General features: G+C 46.6%; 1 protein-coding gene across 1 annotated transcript in view; it reads right to left on the reverse strand.

The window, feature by feature from the left end:
* The window catches only part of LOC146805425 (E3 SUMO-protein ligase RanBP2-like), a 427,039-nt gene that overhangs the window by 117,945 nt on the left and 284,947 nt on the right, over window positions 1-24,147 (reverse strand). The window contains exons 20-21 of the mRNA XM_085622638.1: window positions 14,191-20,149; window positions 10,469-10,639 (exon numbers count right to left, since the gene is read on the reverse strand). Of these exons, the coding sequence (XP_085478764.1) occupies window positions 10,469-10,639; window positions 14,191-20,149 (6,130 nt within the window). The remainder of the gene's footprint in view (window positions 1-10,468; window positions 10,640-14,190; window positions 20,150-24,147) is intronic.

The raw sequence follows: 24,147 nt of genomic DNA on the forward strand, positions 1-24,147 counted from the left end.
GATCTTATTCGTTCCGTCCAATACTAGACAATCTTTCACAACTAATCTAGTAAAGGCTGCTTCTGGAAAGGTTCAAATGTTGTGCCATAACAATGGCGAGGCTAGCTGAGCCGCATTAGTTAAATATTTTGAACCCAGTTCTGCATGACCTATCAGCGTGGATACTGCGTTCAGAATTGACAAGATGCTGTTATAAATCTATTTTTTTTTTTTTTTTTAAAAACCTTTATTCGCATAAATCAGATACACAGCTATTCAGCCGACATCCCGGAGGTTCGGCAGCTAAAACAATCAGCTCGTGAAGTCCTCCATAGCTCTAATGCAGGAGAGTGATAAAGGTCTCATTTTTGAAAACTACCTACAATAAACACAACAAGCAAGGCAGTATACACCACAAAGTCGTGCCAGTTTCCATCGGGGGCGCGGCCCCATTTCCAACATCAAATCAAAGCCACCGATCGAGAGGATGAGGGAGAGCAGAGGCACTAACATTCTAACGGAGGTGCATCAGAAAAACCCAAGTCGGAAGTGAGGCTAGGGGGAAAGTTGCTCCTCTGGCGGTTCAGTGGCAGGAGGCAGACATATGCATCCCCTATATTGGTTCCAACTTCCCCATACCTTATGCCATTTCTTAGGCCTCCCCCGTGCACTATACACCATTTTCTCCCGAAACATGCACCAGTCCATGTTGTCCTTCCATGCATCCAGGGTGGGCGGGCTATGGGATCCCCACAGTCGTGCTATATCTCGCTTAGCCACCATATTGCCTAGGGTCACCCATTGAGTCTGCGCTGCGTCATAATCCGTAGGACCCCACACATTCAAAAGACAGCGCCGCGCCTCTGGGTGCAGTACTATACCCGTGACCTCCTGCATCACCACGTGAATCAGCTTCCAGAAGTCCGCAATCACACCACACTCCCATATGATATGTAGAAAGGTGCCCACCATCCCGCAGCCCCTCTTGCATAACCCATCCTCGGAAAAGCCCATATGAACCAGCCGGGGCCCAGTGACGCAGTATCTTAAGCTGGACCAGCCGTAGTCTGGTGGGGATCGCGACCTCCTTAGGAGAGGAGACGGCGTACTGCCAATCTTCATCGTCCAGCTCAAGGCCGTCCCTAGTCCACTGATCCCGAACCCCAATGAGGAGGTCGGTCCGGACGTTCACAAGCTTTTTGTAAATTAGGGAGATTGTGCTCTCCGGCATATGGCCGTCCAGGATCCGGTCCTCCAAGGGAGAGGACTCAGGCACCCTCTCCCCCTCAACGAGCACCGACCGCAGCGCATGGCGCACCTGCACATACCGGAAATATTCCGTGCCCTCCAGCGCATATTCCGTCCGTAGTTCGTCAAACGACTTAATCCGCCCCTTGGCCAGCAGGTCGCCCACCCTGGAGATGCCAATCAGATCCCATTTCTCGAATCCCTTAGAGTGCCAAAGTTTCCCCAGCATATCTGAGTCATACAACGGAGTGGCGAGGGTGAGCCTATCTCTCCAGCCCAACGAGTTCGTGACTGTCTTCCACACATTCACTGCCACCCCGGTCGGCCCCGTGAGGGACCCAGCCGGGGGCCTCGAGTAAAGTGCTCTATAGTAGCCACCCCCACGCAGCAACCACCGGTCCATAGCAAAGCCGGGGCTAAGCGCCGGGCCGTAGACTCCATGGTTGATCGCACTCAGCTGGGAGGCCCAATAGTATCGTCTGATGTCGGGAAGCGCGATACCCCCATCGTACCAAGGAAGGGTTAGTTTTGCTATCGCTATACGCGGACGGCCGTCCCACAGCAGCGAGCGCTGGAGACTCTCGACCTCCCGAAAGTAGCTGGCCGGAACCAGCTCCTGGGTGTTCTGCAGGACATAGAGAAAACGGGGAAGAGACATCATTTTGAATAGCACCGCTCGGCCAAGGAGGGAAAGCGGCAGCCGCCGCCAACGCGCTACATCTCGCCGCAAGCGCGCCAGTGGAGGGACCAGGTTCCTCTCATACCGTACCGTTGGGTCGGTGGAGATATAAATCCCAAGATACGTGAAACCCTCCCGGGCGATCTGGATCGGGCAATTCCGCGGGGGAACCGGGACGTCTCCACACAAGGCATACAGATATGACTTCCCCCAGTTAATGGTTAGTCCCGAATTCCTCCCGAAGGAAGTCAAAATGTCGCAGATAACTATGAGGGACTTCCGGGGTGAAGCGAGATAAAGCAGGATATCATCAGCATAGAGGGAGATGCGGTCCTCATGGTCAGGCGACCAGCGAAGCCCCCTCACCTCCGGGTGCCATCGTATCCAGGCCGCCAGCGGCTCGAGAGCAAGAGCAAACAACAGCGGCGACAGAGGACAGCCCTGCCTGGTACCTCTCCCCAGCCCGAAAGGGCGGGACGCCCTACCGTTGACCGCGACTTGAGCGAGAGGCTCTTCATATAGTAGTCTCACCCAGCCCATAAATCCGGGTCCAAAGCCGAATTTCGCAAGCGCAGCCCACAGGTATTCCCACTCTACCGTATCGAAAGCCATCGTTGCGTCGAGCGCTGCCACAATGGCCGGCTCCCGCATCGTCCCCACCCTTGCAATCACTCCGTGGATGCGCCTAAGGTTCAACGCGGTGTTACGATGCGGGATGAATCCGGATTGGTCAGGGTGGATCAGGTCACCGATCACCCTGACCAAACGGTTAGCGAGGATTTTAGCGAGGATCTTCGGCTCGGCATTAAGGAGCGAGATCGGCCTATATGAGCTGCACCTGTTCCTGGGCTTACCATCTTTATGTATGACCACGATTGTTGCCAGGCGCTGGTCGCGTGGGAGGCATCCCGTCTCCAGCGCCTCCACGAACATAGCTCGCAAATGCGGAGCGATCTTATCTGGCCGGAGTTTGTAGAACTCAATTGGCAGGCCATTCGGGCCCGAGGCCTTGCCCGATCGTAACGAACGAATAGCCCCCGCGATTTCGTCGACTGTGATATCGCCATCAAGATCATCCCTGTCTATGTCGGAAAGGCAAGGCAAAGCAAGATCACGCAGGAGTTCACACGAATCACCCACTGGTCTGTCCGACACGGAGGTATAGACCGTGTGGAAGTAATCTGCAAAGCACTGGACTATGCCATCCGGCTCCGCGACAACGACGCCATCCTCCGTCACGAGGTCTGGCACAACACGATTGACCCGCTCCTTTTTATCCAGCCACGCGATTAACTTCCCGGCCTTGTCCCCTATAAATCTATTTTTGATAGTCTGGAGCTGTTCAATGTTTACTAAGCCCCAGACACCAGCACCACAAAGTCCCACAGGAATAGATTTACTTTTGTATGTAAGAGAATTCGTTAACTGGCTTAGAGCCAAGCCTGGTTAAGATACAGAAAACTGCTCCCTGTAATTGCTGGGATTTCATGTTAAGTAGGTAAGCCCAGCTTAGACAACTATCAAAAGGTATCCCCAAATAATTAAAGGGGAATACTCTATGAAACTCGACTACTCAATCAAATGACTCCTGGATTTCGCTTTTTTGGGTACAATCACCATCATAAAAGATTAGGAAATATTGAGCCTTCGATCTAAATTGAGCATGAGCGCCGTAAATGACTCCAAGAGTGACTGAAGCCCATTAGCGGTTTGTGTGAGGAGTACCGCATCGTCCACATATAAAAGACACGGGACCAATCGCAGACCGATCTGGGGCATGTATTTTCCTATTTTAATTAAGTGATGATCAAGGCCATTAATGTAACGAAGGAACAAAAATGGCACCATGATACATACTTGTGATACTCCTCTTTTGGAATTAATAGGAGCGGTACATTCCCCATTACGATCACAGCTAATTTTGAATGAAGTCTTACAAGGGTGAATGTATGATGGTGGAATCTGACTGATGGTTACCCCCACTTTGTTCCTGGTGTTTTGCTGATTTTCCACTTAGTTTGACTGTGATCCCGCTAATCAGGACTCCAGTCTATCTGCTTTCTCCCTAAATTGGTTGTTCATGTACTTTAGGTACACTCCAGATTGGATTCTGGGGTACTCATATAAGTCCCTATATACGGTATACTATATACCCAGGGCATAGGTACCCCAGAGGCCTCAAGGGCTGCAGCATGTATTATGCCAACCCTGGGAGACCATTCAAAATGACACAACAGGTCTGCTACAGCAGCCTGTGTAAGGTGGTGCTTGCACCCCTTACTTAGATATAGGTTCACTATATCTACTCTATATCACTGCACATATAAAGCTATCAGTCACCCCATGGCAGGCCTTATCAATCCTGAAGACAGGGTGCTGGGTTTTATGTGAGAGGGTGCACCTGCATGAGCAGAGCCCCTCTGCAGCCTTCGGAACCTCTATTCCGGGGTGGTTTGTGATGCAGCCAACCATATACTCTTAAGTGCATTATAACCTCGCTGTAAATGCTATCTTTAAAACGGCTGCATGGAAGCATGTCGTGTTTGGTGTCAAACACCTTGGAATCATATCTCCCCGCCAGGTATGATTCCACCCTCCTAGAGGGAGAAATATGATACCAGTACACCCCGTACCAACTATCTCGACCCTGGCATCACAAGATAGATGCTGCCAGCCACAGACACAAGTCTGCCCTCCTGCTGCTGGACGAAACTCCGGCAGGGGCAGGTTGGACAGTAGGTTTCCAGTCACAGGGAGGTGTGACCACCTGCCAGACAGGCTTTAGTGGATTGGGGCTTGGTGGGTGCACTCCAAGAGTGCTTTGATGTCTACACTGGGGGCACATTTGGTGTCCCTGTGCATAGTCCAGCTGAAACCGGTTGCAGGAGCCATTTGCTCCTGCTCTGGCGTAAAACTGGACAAAGGACATGGTTGCAGCCACCCCTCTATCCTGACCCTCCCATAGGTGGGTCCCCAGAGTTAGTCCCACCCCTTCATTGGGTATAAAGTAGGAACCCCTGGCTACAGGACTTTAGATTTACCTGGACGAAACTCTGCTACAGAAACCAAGTACTTCAACTATCTACACTACGCTGGATGACTAAAGAATCTCCCTTTGAGTAAAGGAGTTACTCCCCTGCGAGGCAGGCACCTGAAACGCATCTGACCGGTTTGCATCTACGCAGCTCTTGAAGGACTCTGAAGATTTCTGCAACACAGGAGGTGGGCTCCCGTGGTCTCTGAGGTTGATCTGTGCTCTCAGCAATTCTGAGACCCACATCCAGTGCTTAATTTGTAAAATATTAAGTGCCAGGGCTCTGACCAGGAGGCCACTGCAGCTTGCACCACCCATCGCCCCGGTCATTGCTGCCAAAACAACTGCTAGCCCTCTCTCTTGCCTGCAAACGCGACAGTTCAGATTATTCCAGGTCCCTAAAACTAAAGGAACGGCTGGGGAGACAGGTATTAGTATTTTTTTATGTATATTTTCCTAAACAACTGTTATACTGCTCATCTTTAAATTACATGAGCAGCGCCATGTGGCAGACTGCCCTAAGTGTGATGTTGACAATTCGGTACCGGTGCCAAATTACGTGCAGGTGCTCAGCACCGGTAAGGTCCGGCTCAAATTAAGCACTGCCCACATCCCCCGTGGAGACCGTGCAACCCGAACCCCTGGGCACTGTGTACATTTGCAGCAGCATATGCTTTTTGGCGACCCCTGAGGCTGTGCTTTGGGCTACTTGTATTCCTGACCCAAGCAGTAATTCCACTGAAGATTTCCGGCCTACACTCCACGAATGTTCCGTGGGCTGGTATTTTGTGATTCAGCTCGAGGTCCCTTCGCGATCCCTGGTCCGTCGACCTGTGAGTCCCTGTGAAGGTAACTTTGACTTTCAGTGGGCTGTCCTGGTTGCTCTAGACGTGCCCTGACTCCCCATAGCTTGGAGAGTCCAAAGGACCTTGCTTGTCCTCCCCGTAGCATCTTTCCTCTGACTGCTTGGGTTGCAGTTGCCAAGGCTTGTTGGTGTTCAATCCGGACGATGACCAACCCCCCCCCCTCCCCCCCCCCCCCAGCACTCGACATCCTTTGTGGGACAGCTCACTCCCGGACTTTGGTCGTCGTCAATGTCTCCTGGTCCCTGTGGCTGCAGAGTCAAGCTTCACCTCTTCTCACCTGAAACACCCGACATCGGTGGGCATTCGTCTACCATGCCCCTGGTCACTTTGACCCCTCTGCTTTCAGGTTCTTCTCGGCTCCGATCCAGGCTTGGATCACACCGGACACTTTTAATCTTCCCGGAAGCAGCACTTCTTCGCATCAAGCCATTGAAATCAACGAGCGTTTCCAACACCACTTGACCCCTATGCACCCGGCTCTCCTCGGATAGGTAACACGGGTACCTCGGTACTCTCAAGGGTGCTGGCCTTAGAACCTTCTATGTTCCAAAGGGTTTGCTTGAAGTCCTCTCCTAAGTGTCCTTAATCTTTAAAATTCCAACTGCGACTTTCCCATAGAGTTGTACGAAGCTCGCGGCTGTGTTCTCACACTGCACCCGGCCTCCGTGGGTCCCCTGTGTCACTACCTTGGGTGGTTCCTTGGGGTCCCAGCGATTCTACGTGCTCTAGGCACTGTGTCTAGTCAAGTCGTGGTTGTTATACCACTCTTAGTATATGGTTCGGTCTAGCCCTGGAGCCTGCTGTGTATTGTGCTATTTACTGTCGTTCTAGTACGGTCGTATTGTGTACCTTGTTCTCTAATCTCATAAAGAGGTTAGTAGAGGTTGTTTAGTAATAAAAACATTTTATATATACCTTGTGTGGTTCTCCTTTCATTTGGTCATTCAGGAGGTTATAATCTGGTAAACGAAGCAGCTTTACATTCCTTCGAGATGTAGCATGAAAGCTGCTCTCCATAGCTACCACTAGGATAGCTTTCAATAAAGGTTGTCTTTAACCTAATCATCAATATGGGTCGTTTGGACTGGTGCAAGGTGCCCACTTTAACTAGTGGACAGCATATACCAGGCCAACTTCTCACAGTGAAGGCTTAAGAAAATCGAGTGCCTGTTCCATTCCCATAGTATCCATCATACTCCTTGGAAAGAAGTCATCCTGCATGCGCAAATCTACCTTGTGAAAGGTGGCTGCCCTGTGAATGACCTTGTGAGACAAGTTAGTATCATCTGGAGGAGAAGGTTTAGCTAGGTAGAAGTCAGGGTTGCTGTTACGCAGAGGGACAACACCATAATCATCCCATGGATCCTCCTGGGGTTAGTTATGGGTCAAACGGGGCATCATATGGATCAGTGGGACCTAGGAGACTAACCTCCCCATAAGAGGAATGTGGGGACCCCCCTGGCGAGGATGGCAGATGTGGCCTGTGTGGTGGTTGGGGGGGGGGGGGGGCGGCGTGTATGGACTTTTGGACTTTAGGTGGATGGGTGGAAGAGGAAATTTAGGAGGAGGAGAGGAAGGACGAGGAGGAATGAGTGGGTACACAGCTAGTGCCCATGTCTCTTTGCTTCTTCAGCCTGGGAGGTGGTGGTGGCTCCAATGCAAGCTGCTCCTCAAAGTTTGGCTTCCGAGCTTGTGAGGAGGAGTGTCCTGCACCTTTAATGGCGGTTTGACAGAAATCTTGCCCATGTGTGGATGAATGAATAGTCTCTTCTGCCTACAGTCAAGCTTCTCCTGAAGGCACTGTAGAATGGGGTGCTGATTTCCTTGGAGCACGCTGAGGAATGCACCATGGATGGACGAGTCACCGTCGCCAGCTGTTTTGGCTTCAAAACAAGTCTGGACGCTGGATGTTGCTTCGGCTCTCGAAGAGCCAGACTGCAACAGGAACAAGAAATTGGAAAGCATAAAGGGCGCAGCTGGCACAGAGGAAGGCCTGGTCTTATGCGCTGTTTCGGCGCCGTGATCGGAGTTGGCACGATCATGGCTTGGATGTAGAGGCAGCCCAGAAGGATGTTGAGCTCGTTTTGGGCTCGATGCCAGACCCCCTTGAAGGGAGGTGGTTGACGGTTTGTTTTTGGAGGTGGGACACAGTAACAGTACTCACAGCCGAGATCATCAGCCGTAGGTCCTGTAGGAGCGGTTGATCTTAGGCATTGGAGCCCAGTTAAGAACTCTACTCTGGGCTGAAGAACATTGGTTGGTCGACAGAGGCACTCATTTCCCTTTTGACATCCTCCCCAAAGATGTTGGGGATGTCCGCAGCTCCAACTTGCATCGAGAGAGGTGTCGATTGCGTGGGTTACTAAGGGTCTTCTTGGACTGTAACACAAGGAAGGCGGGTTAGGAGCTCTTGTCATGCTCCGGGGACAAGGAGAGGTTACAGACCGAATGGTGATCTTGCCACGAGTACTTGAAGTGACACTCTGGACAGTACTAGAAAAGCGTCCTTTCCAGTATGGAATGCACATTCACAAGACGGTGATAGAGGAGAAGTGCCTTAGGCCCCGAATGAAGCATCAAAGATATCCTGGGCATGAAACCAAGACAGAGTTGAAAAGACACTAACGAATGTGATTGTTTGTTGCCAATGGGGTGGAAGCACTGGAAGACCCGACAAAGTGTCATGCAGCGTCGACTTGGAGCTTCAAGCAACACATGCCCAAAGGTGGAAGAGAACAATCTAACAATGGAGCCGATGCCCATGTGCATTAGCAATCATAGGAGGAGTCACTATACTTGTGATTTTAAAGACTTTTTTAAAGAAAAACAAGTTGTACACGTCCGAGCCCAACACCAGTGGGAAGGAGTGTGCAGAGTATGTGTATTCACAGCTATACATGCAGCGAACATATTGTTATAAAAGGTAAGTAACTTTGTTACATTCACATTACTGAGAAAAAGGTTCACCTTGAAGACCACTGTAAAAGCTTTCTTTCATGCATTGCGTTTCTTCTTCCACCTGCTTACATCAGTATCAGTGTACGTCATCCCCATGATGAGCATGCAAAACTCAACTCAGTTGGGACATAGTGACCTACAGGGTGCTCAATCAGTCTTCATTCTTAAAGAATATGTAGATTTAAACGGGTGACATCAGCGGGCATTGAATGTTATGGTTGTGTTTGGAGTGTGGAAAAAGCAAGTGTTGTGCATGCATGTGTTGGTATGGGTGTGTGGTGTTTAAATGCAAAACAATCAGTTGACAGGCTGAGACACAGGCAAGATCTTTCTCTTGGTTTTTGAACTGCTTAAGCACTCGCACGTATGGAGGAAACTGTGTGAGGAGTTTCTCAGCTACTAATGATCTCAATTTTGCATCCTATTTTTCTTCTTACGAATATTTCTTGGTCACTATGGGACTGAGCAATCAAATCTCCGGACTGATGCGAAGCAAAAAGGGCCCAAGGACAAGAGTGGATCCCTATAGTAGACAGTGAATTCAAAATAACTTGAGCCCTTTCATGGGGTGAGGGAGTAAAACATGGAAAGGAGAATGGGGTTTTTATTAGTGCAGAAACTGCCAATGAGCTAAACAGGTTTGTGGAAAAATTATTCATGAAGTCCTCCTTACCGCTTCACCCTCCTTCCCGAAACCTGTACATATGTTATTACTCAAACAAGGAAGGCATCCACTGACTATATGAACCAGAAGGGAAGCCCTTGCTGGGCATCTCTGGACCATTTCTGCAGTCTTAGTTCGGCAAAACTCGAAATCGTCTCATTGAAAAATGCAATATGGGACAACTGCAATGCCCGCAAAAGTCCTACAATTAATAAATTTGACTGGTAATTACAGCCCTCATTATGAGTGGCCAAACACCTCCGATGAGGCAGGTAACATAAGTTGCCAGCTTGATCTCAATTAGAAGATCGGTGCGACACTGCAGATACGTTTACTTTCGCCCAGTAATTTCTCAAGGTGAAAGAGGGGGGAAATATGAGAAATTACAGTGGCAATAATACCCAGAATAACTGATTCTCCAAGTACTTGCTCAGGATTAAAGTCGTAATCACCATTAACTCTGTCCCCAAGAGTTACTGTATCCCCTGTATGGGGGAAACTGTGGGTAGAGGAGTAAATGTAAAGGACACAAATGCAAGGCAGTTGTGAGCCTCTAAGAGCTTCACAACTCTTCACTTGTACTTAACTGTTTTGAACTTAGTAGCAACTTTGCTTTCTATGCAGACTGATAGACTTGCAAAGCCTATACTTCCATGTGACATTAGTATCACATGAAATTATTAACAAGGAGGACGTAGTAAAAAAGATGCCACTGCAGAATAGAGAAACAAAAGCAGTGAAAGAATGCACAACACAAAGAAGACAGAAATAATGGACGGAAGAGATATGGAAACTACTGCTTAAGAGTCAACTCTACCTAGCAGGAGTTGCTGCATCTTTTCTGACATTTTTCCAATTAAAGTTAGAACACTGTGTACAACGCAAAAAATATTATGGTGGTAATATGACAGAAGATAAAAAAGGATCTGTATAACCTTAACATTTTTCTCATTGGTGAAGTAGAATTTGCCAAAAGGCGTTTGATCCTTCCAAGACATCCATTAAAATCAAATGTTTTACAAATGATAAGTTTAACTTACCATCAAGGTCGTCATCACTTTCATAATGCGGTCTGCTCTTGTAGCAGAAGAAAGTGGGCGGCAGCTGAAGGCTTTCAGCTAAAGCTCTTTGCTCAGGAGTAGGTGATAATTCATACACAAAGACCACATCATCAGAAAACAATTGTGCATCTTCTCCTTTATTGTTTTCGTCTGTGGTGCACCAAAAACAAAATGAGACCAAAAATGCAGGTATAATTATGATGGAATGAAGTGTAAACAGCATATAAAGAAATAGGTCAGAAATCTTCATAATAAACCCACTGAAAGCCACTCATCTTCATATACTTTGAGGAGCAATTTTGAAAAAAAATATATTTTTCATTGCTCGATAGTCAAAAAACTTAATGCCTTACAATTCGTCCATGGGTAGCCTCCATTTTAAAAAATGCATCACTACCATTGTTTTAATGTATTATAATAAGTAATATGATATTGTTAAATCTGAACTCAATCTATAGTACAATAACATCTTTGAACTCTACCACCCCCCTATCCAAGTAATGACCAGGAACAAGAGGGAAGGGCAAATAGGAGAGAAAATAGGTAACCAGTAAGAAAAAGACTTCACTTAAAGGACATTTTAGGTAACAGCTAGAACAACTCCTAATGTGTCAAGTTATTTAGCCTCCCTTCACAAACTTTTTAAGATCACTCTATAGATGCCATCTAAGTTGGGAGCACTATGTGCTATTGGTGCTTCAACAACACTAAATCTGATAATTGGGATCTTCTCTTGAGAACAATAAGTACTTTTCTTGAATCACTTTACACTCTTACAAACTGCAAAACATGGCTATAGGTCCCCAAACCTCCAATACACTACACAAATAATTCCTGCTATAAAGTACAACATTGTTCACAGACCAATTGCCTGTAACCATATTATAAGTGCATTATAATATAATGCACTTATAATAGGGCGGAGAGAATATCGCTCATGTTTGTGAAGGAGTACCCGTTCACCAAAATCTAAACTAGCCCTAAATCTCTTAATGCTTTCTCTAAAAATCTCACTAACTTACTTCGCTAACTGACTATTATTGAGTAAGTTAAGGACTAATTATAAAGAGACCTTGTGCAATAACCGTTAGCAACGTGGCTTATGCCACAGCCTCCAGCAACATCCCCAGCGGGACTTTTCTGCAGCAGTTTCCAAAAAGAACGATTTCAGTCTAATCAAAGAGCACAAAGGCTTCAACATATTCTTGAACAGAAGCTTACCCAATCACAATTTCAAATCACACTCTGAAATTGAAGGAGCTCATGGCTATAGCATTCTTTCTCTCTAGTTCTCTGACAAGTCACATAGTGCAGAATTCCAGCCACAAAAGTATTCACACCTTAGAGATGCAATAGGGCCATAGGATGTACAACTTGGTGAAAGGCAGTTTCAGTGATGATTAGTTCCCCCCCCCCCCAACATAGATGATACTGGTTACAAGGAGTTGCGGTTATTTCTGGCACCTGGACTTGCAGATTTGATCAAACACGACACACTGATGAAAAAAAAGGTTCTGGCATACAGTACGAGGCCTGTTCTAACATACAAATAAATATTTATGTTTTTATGCCGCAATTGAACACTGCATGGTTAGGGAGGCTGCATGTATGTGAAGCATTAACATTCCATTTTGCTCTAGTCAGTTTAATGTTCTAGTTCACACAGAAAGACTTTAGCACGTTCATGTGTTCCAACGATACTACCTTATGGTATAGCTGGATTTCATCCTCATTGATGGTCATCCCCAATCTCCTGATATCAGTGTACTTGGCAAGACCACTGCACTCTATCTGAATGAATGGGACTTAATGTTTAGGAAGGATGAGGAAGATCATAATTGATTTGCCTATCCCCGAGGTCCAGGATCCTGTGGTGGACAATATCGAAGACCACTGAAAGGTCCAGCGGAACTATTAGACGGGTGTCACCTCTATCAAGCCTCTGCAGAGCACCATAAGAACCTGCAAGGTTGAGAACTCCGCACATCAACAAGTACTGGGATTTGTAATTGCAGAGAAGGTTATTACATTGCTATGTAATTGTGAATTTAGATATTAAATCCTCTAAAGGTACTCTTCCCTAGAACTAAAGTTTGATGATGGGTTCTAAATATTAAGGAACTCTGGCACCCTTGGATGAAGGTTTTGTTGTATTCTGAGATAGCTTTAGTTGACCCTGCTGATTTAAAGGTTGGTTGGAGTCCAGTCTTTTATTGGGATGGGCAATGTGCATTCATCTGTACATAGTGCTTTAATGGCTGATAAAATGTTGAGTGCTCATTCATCACCCATTTGTCTAAAGAGTAACTACCATAGACGACATCAATGTGCTGTACAGAGAACTATAGCTATGAATATCTCTTTACAGAAAACCATGTAGGAACAGTTAAAAACCGGTAACACAGATAAGGATAAGTCTGAATAGACTGTCAACAATTAGAGAAGTCAATGATTAAGGGAAGCTGCATGAGCAGTTATGAGCAGGGGTTAATAGAAGAAGGAAGTTATTAACGGAAGGGGGTGGAATGGAGGAGGACAAAAAGACAGGGTAAAAGTAGCTGATATCCATTTACTTTGATAAAAGGAGAGGAGTAGAAGGAGGTGGGTGGAGTGAGAAGAAAGATATAGGAGGAGGCTTGGTGATTCGCTTTAAGATGAGTAAATATATATAAACCAAGGAAACAAATGTGCTAAGGTTTAGCTTCCTCACTTGTTAGTAATGGAAGTGTAATACTGCCCTTTCCCCTATAGAAAAAAGTGCCAATGTTGGTGGCAATTGCTGGGAAGCAGAATAGGAGCGAGACAACTGGTACAGTGTTTCAACTGTAAACCTACATGCCTTTAAATTTAGAAAGATATTTTTGAGATTTCCTTTTGAATTGGTTTCTTATTTCACTAAAAGATAATGACAAATTATTTTCATCAGGAACTGACAGAAAATGTGAACACATTCCTAATCACTGATTGACACAGCTCTAAAAGGAGCATGGTACTTGAATGGTATCCATGAGAAAACCCTAGCAGTACACCTACAGTGACAGCCTTCGGGTTTCACAGCTAACACTTGCATTCCTTAGCCCCAAATTCCAGAGACAAAGCAAAGCCACAAACACACTCTAGCTCCAGTTCAAACATTATGTTAGAAACTGGGAGTGGTGTTTACCCAGTAATTATAGGGTTCATATCATTACAAAAGATCTACAGAGTTTTCCAAAATATTCTAAAATTCCTATTTATTCAGCTGTTATATACAGGCATAAGCAAACCATGGAAATCTAGGACAGAGAAAATGCTGCAAAAATGTACATTTGTTTCCACAAATGAAGGGTACTTGTGCAATGTGTGTTTATTTTCTTGCTCCCCACATCAGAGCAATATTCTGGGGACTGCCATAATACAAGTTTAAACTTACTTTTCCTTTCATTCTCTTAGTTGCATGCTCACTGTGCTTTCAAAATTACTTTTTTGTTAAGGCTAACACTGAAAATGGATTATTAACACTATTATAAATGCGATATAGGTGGGGATTGTGAAGGTAAAGTTAAATCATGGTCTGCAGCAGCTCATACTGTCTGATTTAGAACATCTACTGTAGAGAGGCTGGGGCCTGGCAAGATGTTTCCACATGATTGGCACACTGCACACAAAGCGTGGCCCTTTAACACAATGAATAAAACATTTCAGAACAGCATTTTGCTTACCTTTTATGAGCATCTGAAACGTTTCTTTTTCGGAGGAAGCTTCCAGTGTTGAGGACTTCAAAGGATTTATATGTGTATTCGTGTGACTGATGATTGAAACCTTGCTGGATTCAGCTCCTTTAGAGAAGTCCAACCTTTTTGCGGTTATATTGTGAGTAACTGAAGAATTTTTCTCACCTCCACTCGGCAAAGGATTAAAACTGAAGCCAAATAGAGACCCTGCAGGTGAGGTACTTCCAAAAGCAAATGACTTTGTTTTCTCAGAACTAAAAATGTTCTTGACAGAATCCAAACCAAACACAAGCTTAGGTGGAGAAATAAAGTTTTTTGTTGGCTTTTCAGAATTGTCAAGGGGTTCAGATTTCACTGGAGATACTACAGGTGTGGTATCTTCTTGATTCAGATCAGTTCGCTCTCTGGTAGTTTCTTCCAGCACTGCCACTGCCAGTTTGCCACAGAGAGTTGCTTTTAGGGGACTGTCAACTAAAGGCAATGGTGAGAGCAAGGTCCCATTCTCTTGGGCTTGTTTTGCCGCATCAAAAGCCTGATAAAAGGAGTCAGCTACATCCTGAAGTTTAAAACGGACCGCAAATAGTTCAGTCTTTCCATCACCTTCTGCAAAGTCATGCGCAGTCCATATCCAAGTTCTGTCCATCCCAGTCATTGGTTTTAAATTCATGTCTGATGTAATCCTATGATTGGCGCAGAGTTTAAGCACTTGGTCCCTTCTCATGAGTACACGAACAGTTTTGGTATCAGAATTTTGCAATATTTTGATATCTCCAATGCCTCTTTCCTTCCACTGGTTGGCTTCTTTATCAAATCTGTAGAGTTTTGCTCTATTTCTAAACAACACTTGCTCGTTTTCCTCTCCACTCGAGACCTCAACTAAATCAGGTAATGGTACAACTGGCTCAAAGTATGGCCCATCTCTATCCTCTTCCTGAGTGATATCAGACTCCTCATCTGTGCCCACAGAAACCCTACTGTGATTTAGTTTGTTTGGAGACTTAGATGGACTCAGGACTGGTTGAAAGTTAAAATTAAAACCTGCTGCAGCGTTACCAAACGAAAAGAGGCTTTTCTTAACACTATTGGAAACAGGCGAAAGAGAAACCATATTACCCAAGCTAATGTGCGATGTTTTTTCCCCAAAATTGTCATTTCTAGATTTAGAACACTCAGACCCTGGCTTAACCTCTATTGAAGGACTATGAATCACTGAGGTCGTTTTTTTGGTGTCTTTTTCATGATGCTTACCTCGTTGTTCTGTAATAAAGTCACACACAGCAGGTTTTCCTTCTTTGTTAACCTTTTTAGAGCTGTCCTGTTTAGAAGGGCTACCAGGGGTCTGCAGAGACTGGTCTGACAGCAGCTTCTGACTCTCTTCAAACTTAGCTTTGAAATCTTGAGCCTGGTCTGAATTTTTAAATTTGGCTGCCAGCTGCTCCAGCTTGACATCACCTTCAGAGAAATCACTGGCCAACCACATCCAGGCTCGGTCAGAGCCAGATAATGGTTTTAGATTTATGGAGGTTGTAATCCAATGATTTGCACACACCTTCAGCACCTGATCACGCCGCATGAGCAGTCTAACAGCACCTGTCCTTTCATTTCTGAGGATCTTCAGGCTCCCCACCCCACGTTCTTTCCACTGGCTTGTGTCTGCATCAAACCTGAACAGTTTCACGCGCTCTGAATAAAGCTCTTTCTCACCCTCTTCTCCAGTTACAAGCTCAACCTTTTCAGGCAACTGCACCACAGGTTCAAAATGGATATCGTCACGGTCCTCAGTTTGATATAGCTCATCACCTTTTTCTTGCTCAGAGGTGGTGTTGATCTCTCCACCTACCGGAGTGTTCGTTTGTGAAATACCTTTGAAGTTTAAGACTTTTTTCTGAATTTGGCTCTCTGATGGAGTTGCAAGATCAGTAAAGGTGGTGATTTTTTGCCCAAAATCAATGCCATTAGGTTTGATACTTACAGCATGGGATGCAAGAGTTGCACTTTCTGAGGGTTTCTGATTTACTTCAATTACAGGAACCCTTTGGACAGTTGCAGTAAGTTCCTTCGCCTGCCCGTTAAGTTGGTCATTTTTGGGAGGATCATGGATTCCAAACTTAAATCCACCAGATGGCACTGAAAAAGCAAAGCCTTTTTTAACTGGGTCAGATTTACTATTAAATGAAGGCATCTGCAATACAGAAGATGGAATTTTCTCTGGTTCAGAGAGTCCAAACTGAAAATTGCTTCCTGTAAAAGCACTATTTGATAAAGTATCTGACTGCACAGTTTTAGGTTCAAAGATTACGTTCTTTAAACCAAAGGTCAAGGCTGATGACGGGTTAGGGGCTTGGCACGCAGAACAATTTGTTTCAGAAGGTTTATTTTTGACCAAACAAACCTTGCAATCCCACTGCCCTTCAGTTTTAGAAAACTGTGACCCAAAGCCAGTTAATTTTAAGGTACTCGACTCTGTGCTAGAACCAAACGTAAAGCTGGGAGCAGATGGAAATGTCACTGTAGTGGAGGAGGGTGTAGTTTTGGGATCAATGGCGAGACATGAAACACATCTCAATGAAGATGCTTCATTTCTCACTAGGCACACATTACAGTCCCACTGACCTTCCTTTTTGGAGAACTGTGACCCAAAGCTACTTGGCTTTATAGCACTCGACTCTGTGCTAGAACCGAATTTGAAGCTAGAAGCAGGTGGAAATGTCAATGCAATGGTGGGTGTGGCCTGAGGATTAGGGGTAAGACAAGAAGCACAACTCACTGAAGAGGCTTCATTTCTCACCAGGCATACATTGCAGTCCCACTGACCTTCCTTTTTTGAGAATTGTGACCCAAAGCTACTTGGCTTTATAGTACTTGACTCTGTGCTAGAACCAAACTTGTAGTTAGAACCAGGTGGCAATGTCACTGCATTACTGAGCGTGCCCTGTGAATTAGGGGTGAGACAAAAGCTGCTTGGCTGTATGGTGCTCGACTCTGTGCTAGTACCAAACTTGAAGCTAGATGCAGGTGGTTTTGTCACTGTAGCAGTGGGTGTGGCCTGAGGATTGGGGGTGAGACAAGCAACACAGCTCACCGAAAAGCCTTCATTTCTCAGCAGGCACACACAGCAATCCCACTGACTTTCCTTTTTGGAGAACTGTGACCCAAAAGTACTTGGCTTTAGAGTACTTAATCCTGTGCTAGAACCAAACTTAAAGCTGGGTGCAGGTGGTATTGTCACTGTAGTAGTGGGTGTGGCCTGTGAATTAGGGGAGCAACAAGAAACACAGCTCACTGAAGAAGCTTCGTTTCTCACCAAGCACATATTGCAGTCCCACTGACCGTCCTTTATGGAAAAACGAGCTCCAAAGCCTGCTTTGACAGAACTAGAAGTGTCCCCTGATTCAGATTTGTTTGAGGGTGCCAGATGAGAAGATCTCGGTACAGTGCTTGTCGTAAATGGAGTCTGGCACGCAGCACACATTTTAGTTGCTTCTTTATTGACCACTAAACACACAGAACAATGCCACTCGCCTTTCTTTTTACCTAAATGTTCACTAACTGCAAAGCTACTTTCTGAAGAAGCACACTCAGATTCTGTTCCAGGTGTCACAACAGTAGGTTCAGAGAACTTGCTCTTTAAACCAAATAAGGCAGACAGAGGTGGAATGGAGGAAGGGCCACTTTTAGCACACTGGTTGGGTGTTTGGCAGGCAGCACAGTTTCCCAATGAAGAATCATTTTTAACCAAACATGTTTTGCACTTCCACTGCCCTTCTTTTTTTGAAAAATCAGACCCAAAGCCACTTGGTTTTAAAGCACCTGTTTCTGAGCTAGAACCAAACTTGAAACCCAAAACAGGCGGAGGTGCTACTGTAGTGGCAGATGCCACCTGCGGATTGCAGGTGAGACAGGAAACACAGCTGACTGAAGAGGCTTCATTCCTCACCATGCACACACTGCAATCCCATTGTCCTTGCTTTCGGGAAAAGCGAGCTCCAAAGTCACTTTTCAGAGAACTTGAATTGTCACCCAATACAACAGTATTTACAGACACTTGCAGATCAGATCCGGGTACACCAGTAGCAACGGTTGTCCCACAGGTTCCACATATTTTAGCCCCTGCTTCATTGGTCGCAGAGCAGGTCCGGCAAACCCATGGGCCTTTCTTTTTTCTTGAACGGTTACTGGTCCCACTTACAGGAGCAGAAGGTTCTTTACTAAAGCTGAATGATTGTGGTAGCGGCATATTAGCTAAAGTAGCAAAACTAGAGCTAGAAGCAGTCAATGTAGTCGCAGCCTCACCACCCGCATGTCGGTGAGAACTCTGGCAGGCAACACACACGGAGGTAGTGGCAGCATTCCTCAATAAACAAACATCACAGTCCCACTCTCCCTGTTTCTTGGTGTACTGCCCACCAAATCCGGCTCCACTAAGAGGGTCTACAGCTATCTTACCAAAGCTGAATGTTGGAAGTGCAGCCACACCAGGTGCAACAGCAGGGCCTGTTTTAGTATCTTTAACGGGCGTCATTATTACTTTATTAGTCATGCTTGGAGGTGGTGCCCGACAACTGACACAAACTGGGGCAGTGGAATGGTTTCTCACCATACAACCATTGCAGATCCACTCATCTAATTTCCCGCTAGACTGTTTTCCAAAAGTGGCACCAGCAGATGAGGACCTGACCGTACCCTTGACCTTGTTTACAGGCTGATGGGAAGCTTCAGCACTTTGCTGTGGCGGTGAAAGCACAGTAGTTGATTCCTTCAAATGCTTTTGGACCTCTTCAAATTTTTGCTTGAACAGTTGTGCTTCTCCTGGAGTTTTGAATCGGATGGCAAACTGTTCAGGCTTAGGCATTTCGTCTGCATAATCCAATGCATGCCAGACATACGATTTATTAGAGCCTGCATTCAGTTTCAGTGTCATATTTGGACTGATGTAGTGATTGGCACAAATTTTCAATACTTGCTCACGCCTCATTAGAAGTCGCACTTTACCTGATTTTTTATGCCTTAAAAATTTAACAATCCCAACACCCCTTTCCTTCCATTCCTTCAAATTGGCATCAAAGCGGAAAAGCTTTGCTCTGTTAGAGAACAATTCTTCCTCCTCCTCCTCACCAGTCTTAACTTCAACCTTATCGGGAAGAGGAATAACAGGTTCAAAATGTGGACCGTCGTCGTCAGAAGCTTCCAGAGCGCTACCATCAGATTCATGGCTTACATTAGATGCATCTACAGTTCGAGTTTCAATCACCTGCGTTTTAGGGTCCTTAAGAGTGAATGTGGGGTACCCCTTATCAAAAACGGAAGATGTCTTATCTAGGTTTTGGGATCCGTTTTCATTAAGAGAAGGGCCCGAAAAATGTTTTTGCCCAAAATTAAACAGATTTTTTTGCATGGATTCCTGACTGTCAACAGATGCTTTTTGGCCTGTGTGGCTACCTTGATACAGTGTATCTGAAGTCAAAAGACTGAAAAGACTCTCACTGCCAGAAAAGGCTGTGTTGGGTGGCACAAACTGTGGTGTTGAAAAGGCGAAGTCTCCATCATTCGACTGAAAATTAGATGTGAACTTGAAGGCGGACGGTGTATCTTGTGACGCGTTTATAAAGGGTGGTATTTTCAATGAATTAGTCTGTGGGGTAAGGTGCACCTTTCCTAACTCTTCAATCTTTGCATCCAACCCCATAGATACTAATGTAGGCTTCGTAAAATATCCTGGTTCGGGCAGTGGTGGATTGGCTGTGGTCTTTGGAGCATTGTAGCTATAATAATCTTCACTACGAGGAGACAAAAGTCCAGGGCCTGGCGAACCGTAGTGTACAGACGCACCAAAGGCTTCTCCAGGAAATTTAGAGGATGTGCTCTGGACAGGAGGAGGAGGAATCGGTTGTTGATATGCATACATGTGGGGTTGAGATGCAAGCTGATTGCCTCCATAGAGAGGGGCCTAAAAAAGAGAAAAATAATGTCAATTTGAGCTTGGACTAGCCTTACACACAGTTTGTTAGCATGCCTATGGTTTACTCTCTTTAGCTTTTCATAATCAGATTTTTTTACAAGATGTTTATTTTCACAAGTTAATATTGCTGTAAGTATGGACGTGCAAAATAACCCCAAATCGCCTCGTTAAAGCAAGTTTGGAAAAGCAAATACAGCTCAGTAAAAGGAATGGCACTTTTTGAATGCAAAAATTGGTTGCTATTATTTAATAAAAAATTGTTACTCATGTTCCATTGGAAGAAAAACAACCAAAGGTGCTCCCAGGTGGAAGCAGGGAAAGGAATGGGTGGTTGAGGAGGAAAAGGAGTCTGAAAACGATTCTGTTATCATTCATTTAACTGTTTAACTTTACTTTCAAGATATGGTTTTTGTGATATGATTACCAAGTATCTTACATGGAGAAAACTGTCATTCCTTTCAACATAATCCTTAAATGTGCAACTTCATTAAGTTTCATGAACAATCTTTTTGGAATATGGGGCTGTCGGAACCCCCGACCGCGGCGGGTTGTCAATATGTCGTGATGGCGGCAGGGACGACCAAAGCCATTACATGCTTATACCGCAGATTGTCGACGGAGGGCTTGCAACCTCTGGCCGCTCTGCGGGAAAAGTGGGAAACGGACCTCGGGAAAACGATACCAGAGACCACGTGGTCCACGCTAGTGCGGAGGGCCTGGAAGGGAACTCGGAACGCACGGTTCCAGTTAGTTCAGTTTTTCACGTTACATAGGGCGTATATGACGCTGGCCAAGGTCTTGCAATACTTTGGTGGAACACAATCTCCATGCCCTCGGTGTGGGGGAGAGGGGGCAGATTTTCGCCACATGTTTTGGGCCTGTCCGCAGTTAGGCGATTATTGGGCTGAGGTAGTGGACTGCCTGAATCAGGTGACAGACCGCTCTATCACACCAGAGATGGGGACTTGCTTGTTGCTATGGTTTCCCCACACCCGCCGCACGAAGGTCACTAGCAGGTTCTATGATCTGCGGTTGATACTAGCTAAGAGAGAATTGACCCTGCACTGGAAATCCAGGGGGGGCCTAGCTATGTGCGGTGGAGGGCAGCGCTAGTGAGATGGGCGGGGGCGGAGGGTACGCTCCGGGTGCAGGTGGCTCTGAGGAGAGCCGATGAGAAAGCGTTAGCGACGGCCAGGACATGGGAAGCGTTGGTAGTGGAGCTCCAGGGGCTGATATCTGAGGTGGGGGAAGGAGGGAGCACTTCGGATCGGCAAGAGGCGAGGGGAACTGGGGATTGAGATGAGAAGGGAATGCAGGAGGTCCCTAGACATATACCAGAGGCCTGGACAAGAGGGATGATTTGCTTACGCAGAGAGGGGGTGAGCAACTGTAAATGATCTCCTTGGGAGGGGGGGCACATCGGGGGAGAAGTAGGGGACAGGGGCGCACTGACATGGGGGTGGGGGAACGAGTTGGGGTTGGGAGGGAAGTTACTCTTAATGAACACGGGGACCCGTGGTGTAATGAACAGTCATTGTTGATTTGGAAAATAATAAAAAATGTTTCAACAAAAAAAGTTTCATGAACAATCTTCTTACTTGAAAATATACCCTTACCTAGTGAGTGCAGGCATAAACAAGCAGTAGGAAAGCCAAGAAGGTCTGGCTTGCTTTATGGGTATGATTTTGTTGCAATGGTGTGTAAGCACAGAAAGAAAATGCAATTTAGCTGTTAAGTGGCCCAAGTGTCCTTCTTATGCAAATCCTAGCATTCCAGACCATAGTAAGTTAAATTCTGGGACGTGTAGTTTGCTTTTTAGTTTGAAGCCTATCAGACAGTGCAGCCTTATGCTTTGATAACAACTTCTTGTGGGCATTCTGAAAGCTTCCCTGGGAATGCATTTCACCCATTGCTTAGCATTGGCTTCATGATTTGTGTAACTCACGGGCACTTGTTTTCTTTTGGTGGCTTTATTTTGCTATAGGCTGTCCACTTGAGTTTGATCCTCCCTTGGAGCATCCCCTGTTTACTGTACCCATCCGAGTACTCGCTTTCTGTAAACAAGCATATAAATCTTGTTCTCATCTGGTCACATTTGCTGTACATTCAAAGACAGGTCAAATGTCAGGTTCTTTCTTTCGATAGAGATTGGGGTTTACTTTTCTTTCTCGGACTGCAAAGTCAGAGAATTTATGTGACAATCCTGCTGGGTACCCATGTGTGAAGAGAAGCTGTATGGTGTGTTTTTTTTCCAGCCCACAACAAACATGAACTGTTCTGATATTTCAGAATTAGTATTATTCTGACATGTTACTTCACTCTATGCCCCTCCACTCTACTATCCCCACTCCACTCCAATGTACCCCACTTCACAACAATCTATCCTAATCCACTCCACTCCCCTCTAACTACATACCCACTCCACTCCAATCTACCCCACTCCACTCTCACTACAATCAACCCCACTCAACTCAAATCTACGGCAATCCAACCCACTCCACCTTAATCTAACCCACTCCAATCTACACCATTCAACTCTACCCCAAACTACAACACTAAAATCCACCCCATTACAATCCAATCCAACCCACCCCACCCTAAACCAACCCACTTCAACTCACCCACTCTACCCCACCCCACCCCAATCCAATCCAATCCACCCCACCCCAATCCAATCCAATCCAATCCACCCCACTCCAATCCAATCCACCCCACCCCAATCCAATCCAATCCAATCCAATCCACCCCACCCCACTCCAATCCAATCCACCCCACCCCACCCCACCCCACCCCAATCCACCCCACCCCACTCCAATCCAATCCACCCCACTCCAATCCACCCCAATCCACCCCAATCCAATCCACCCCACCCCACCCCACCCCACTCCACTCCAATCCACCCCACCCCAATCCAATCCACCCCACCCCAATCCAATCCACCCCACCCCAATCCACCCCACTCCAATCCAATTCCCCCCACCCCACCCCAATCCAATCCACCCCAATCCAATCCACCCCACCCCACCCCAATCCAATCCACCCCACTCCAATCCACCCCACCCCAATCCAATCCACCCCACTCCAATCCAATCCACCCCACCCCAATCCACCCCACTCCAATCCAATCCACCCCACCCCAATCCAATCCACCCCACTCCAATCCACCCCACCCCACCCCAATCCAATCCACCCCAATCCAATCCACCCCACCCCACTCCAATCCAATCCACCCCACCCCAATCCAATCCACCCCAATCCAATCCACCCCACTCCAATCCAATCCACCCCACTCCAATCCACCCCACCCCACTCCACTCCAATCCAATCCAATCCAATCCACCCCAATCCAATCCACTCCACTCCAATCCACCCCACTCCAATCCACCCCACTCCAATCCACTCCACCCCACTCCAATCCACTCCACCCCACTCCAATCCACTCCACCCCACTCCAATCCACCCCACCCCACTCCAATCCACCCCACTCCAATCCAATCCAATCCACTCCAATCCAATCCACCCCACTCCACTCCAATCCACCCCACTCCAATCCACCCCACTCCAATCCACCCCACTCCAATCCACCCCACTCCAATCCACCCCACTCCAATCCACCCCACTCCAATCCACCCCACTCCAATCCACCCCACTCCAATCCACCCCACTCCAATCCACCCCACTCCAATCCACCCCACTCCAATCCACCCCACTCCAATCCACCCCACTCCAATCCACCCCACCCCACTCCAATCCACCCCACTCCAATCCAACCCACCCCACTCCAATCCACCCCACTCCAATCCACCCCACTCCAATCCACCCCACTCCAATCCACCCCACTCCAATCCAATCCAAGCCACCCCACTCCAATCCACCCCACTCCAACCCACCCCACCCCAATCCAATCCAATCCACCCCACCCCAATCCACCCCACCCCAATCCAATCCACCCCACCCCACCCCACTCCAATCCAATCCACCCCACC

The sequence above is a fragment of the Triturus cristatus genome, chromosome 8 (assembly GCF_964204655.1).
Source record: "Triturus cristatus chromosome 8, aTriCri1.1, whole genome shotgun sequence".
NCBI classification, from domain to species: domain Eukaryota; kingdom Metazoa; phylum Chordata; class Amphibia; order Caudata; family Salamandridae; genus Triturus; species Triturus cristatus.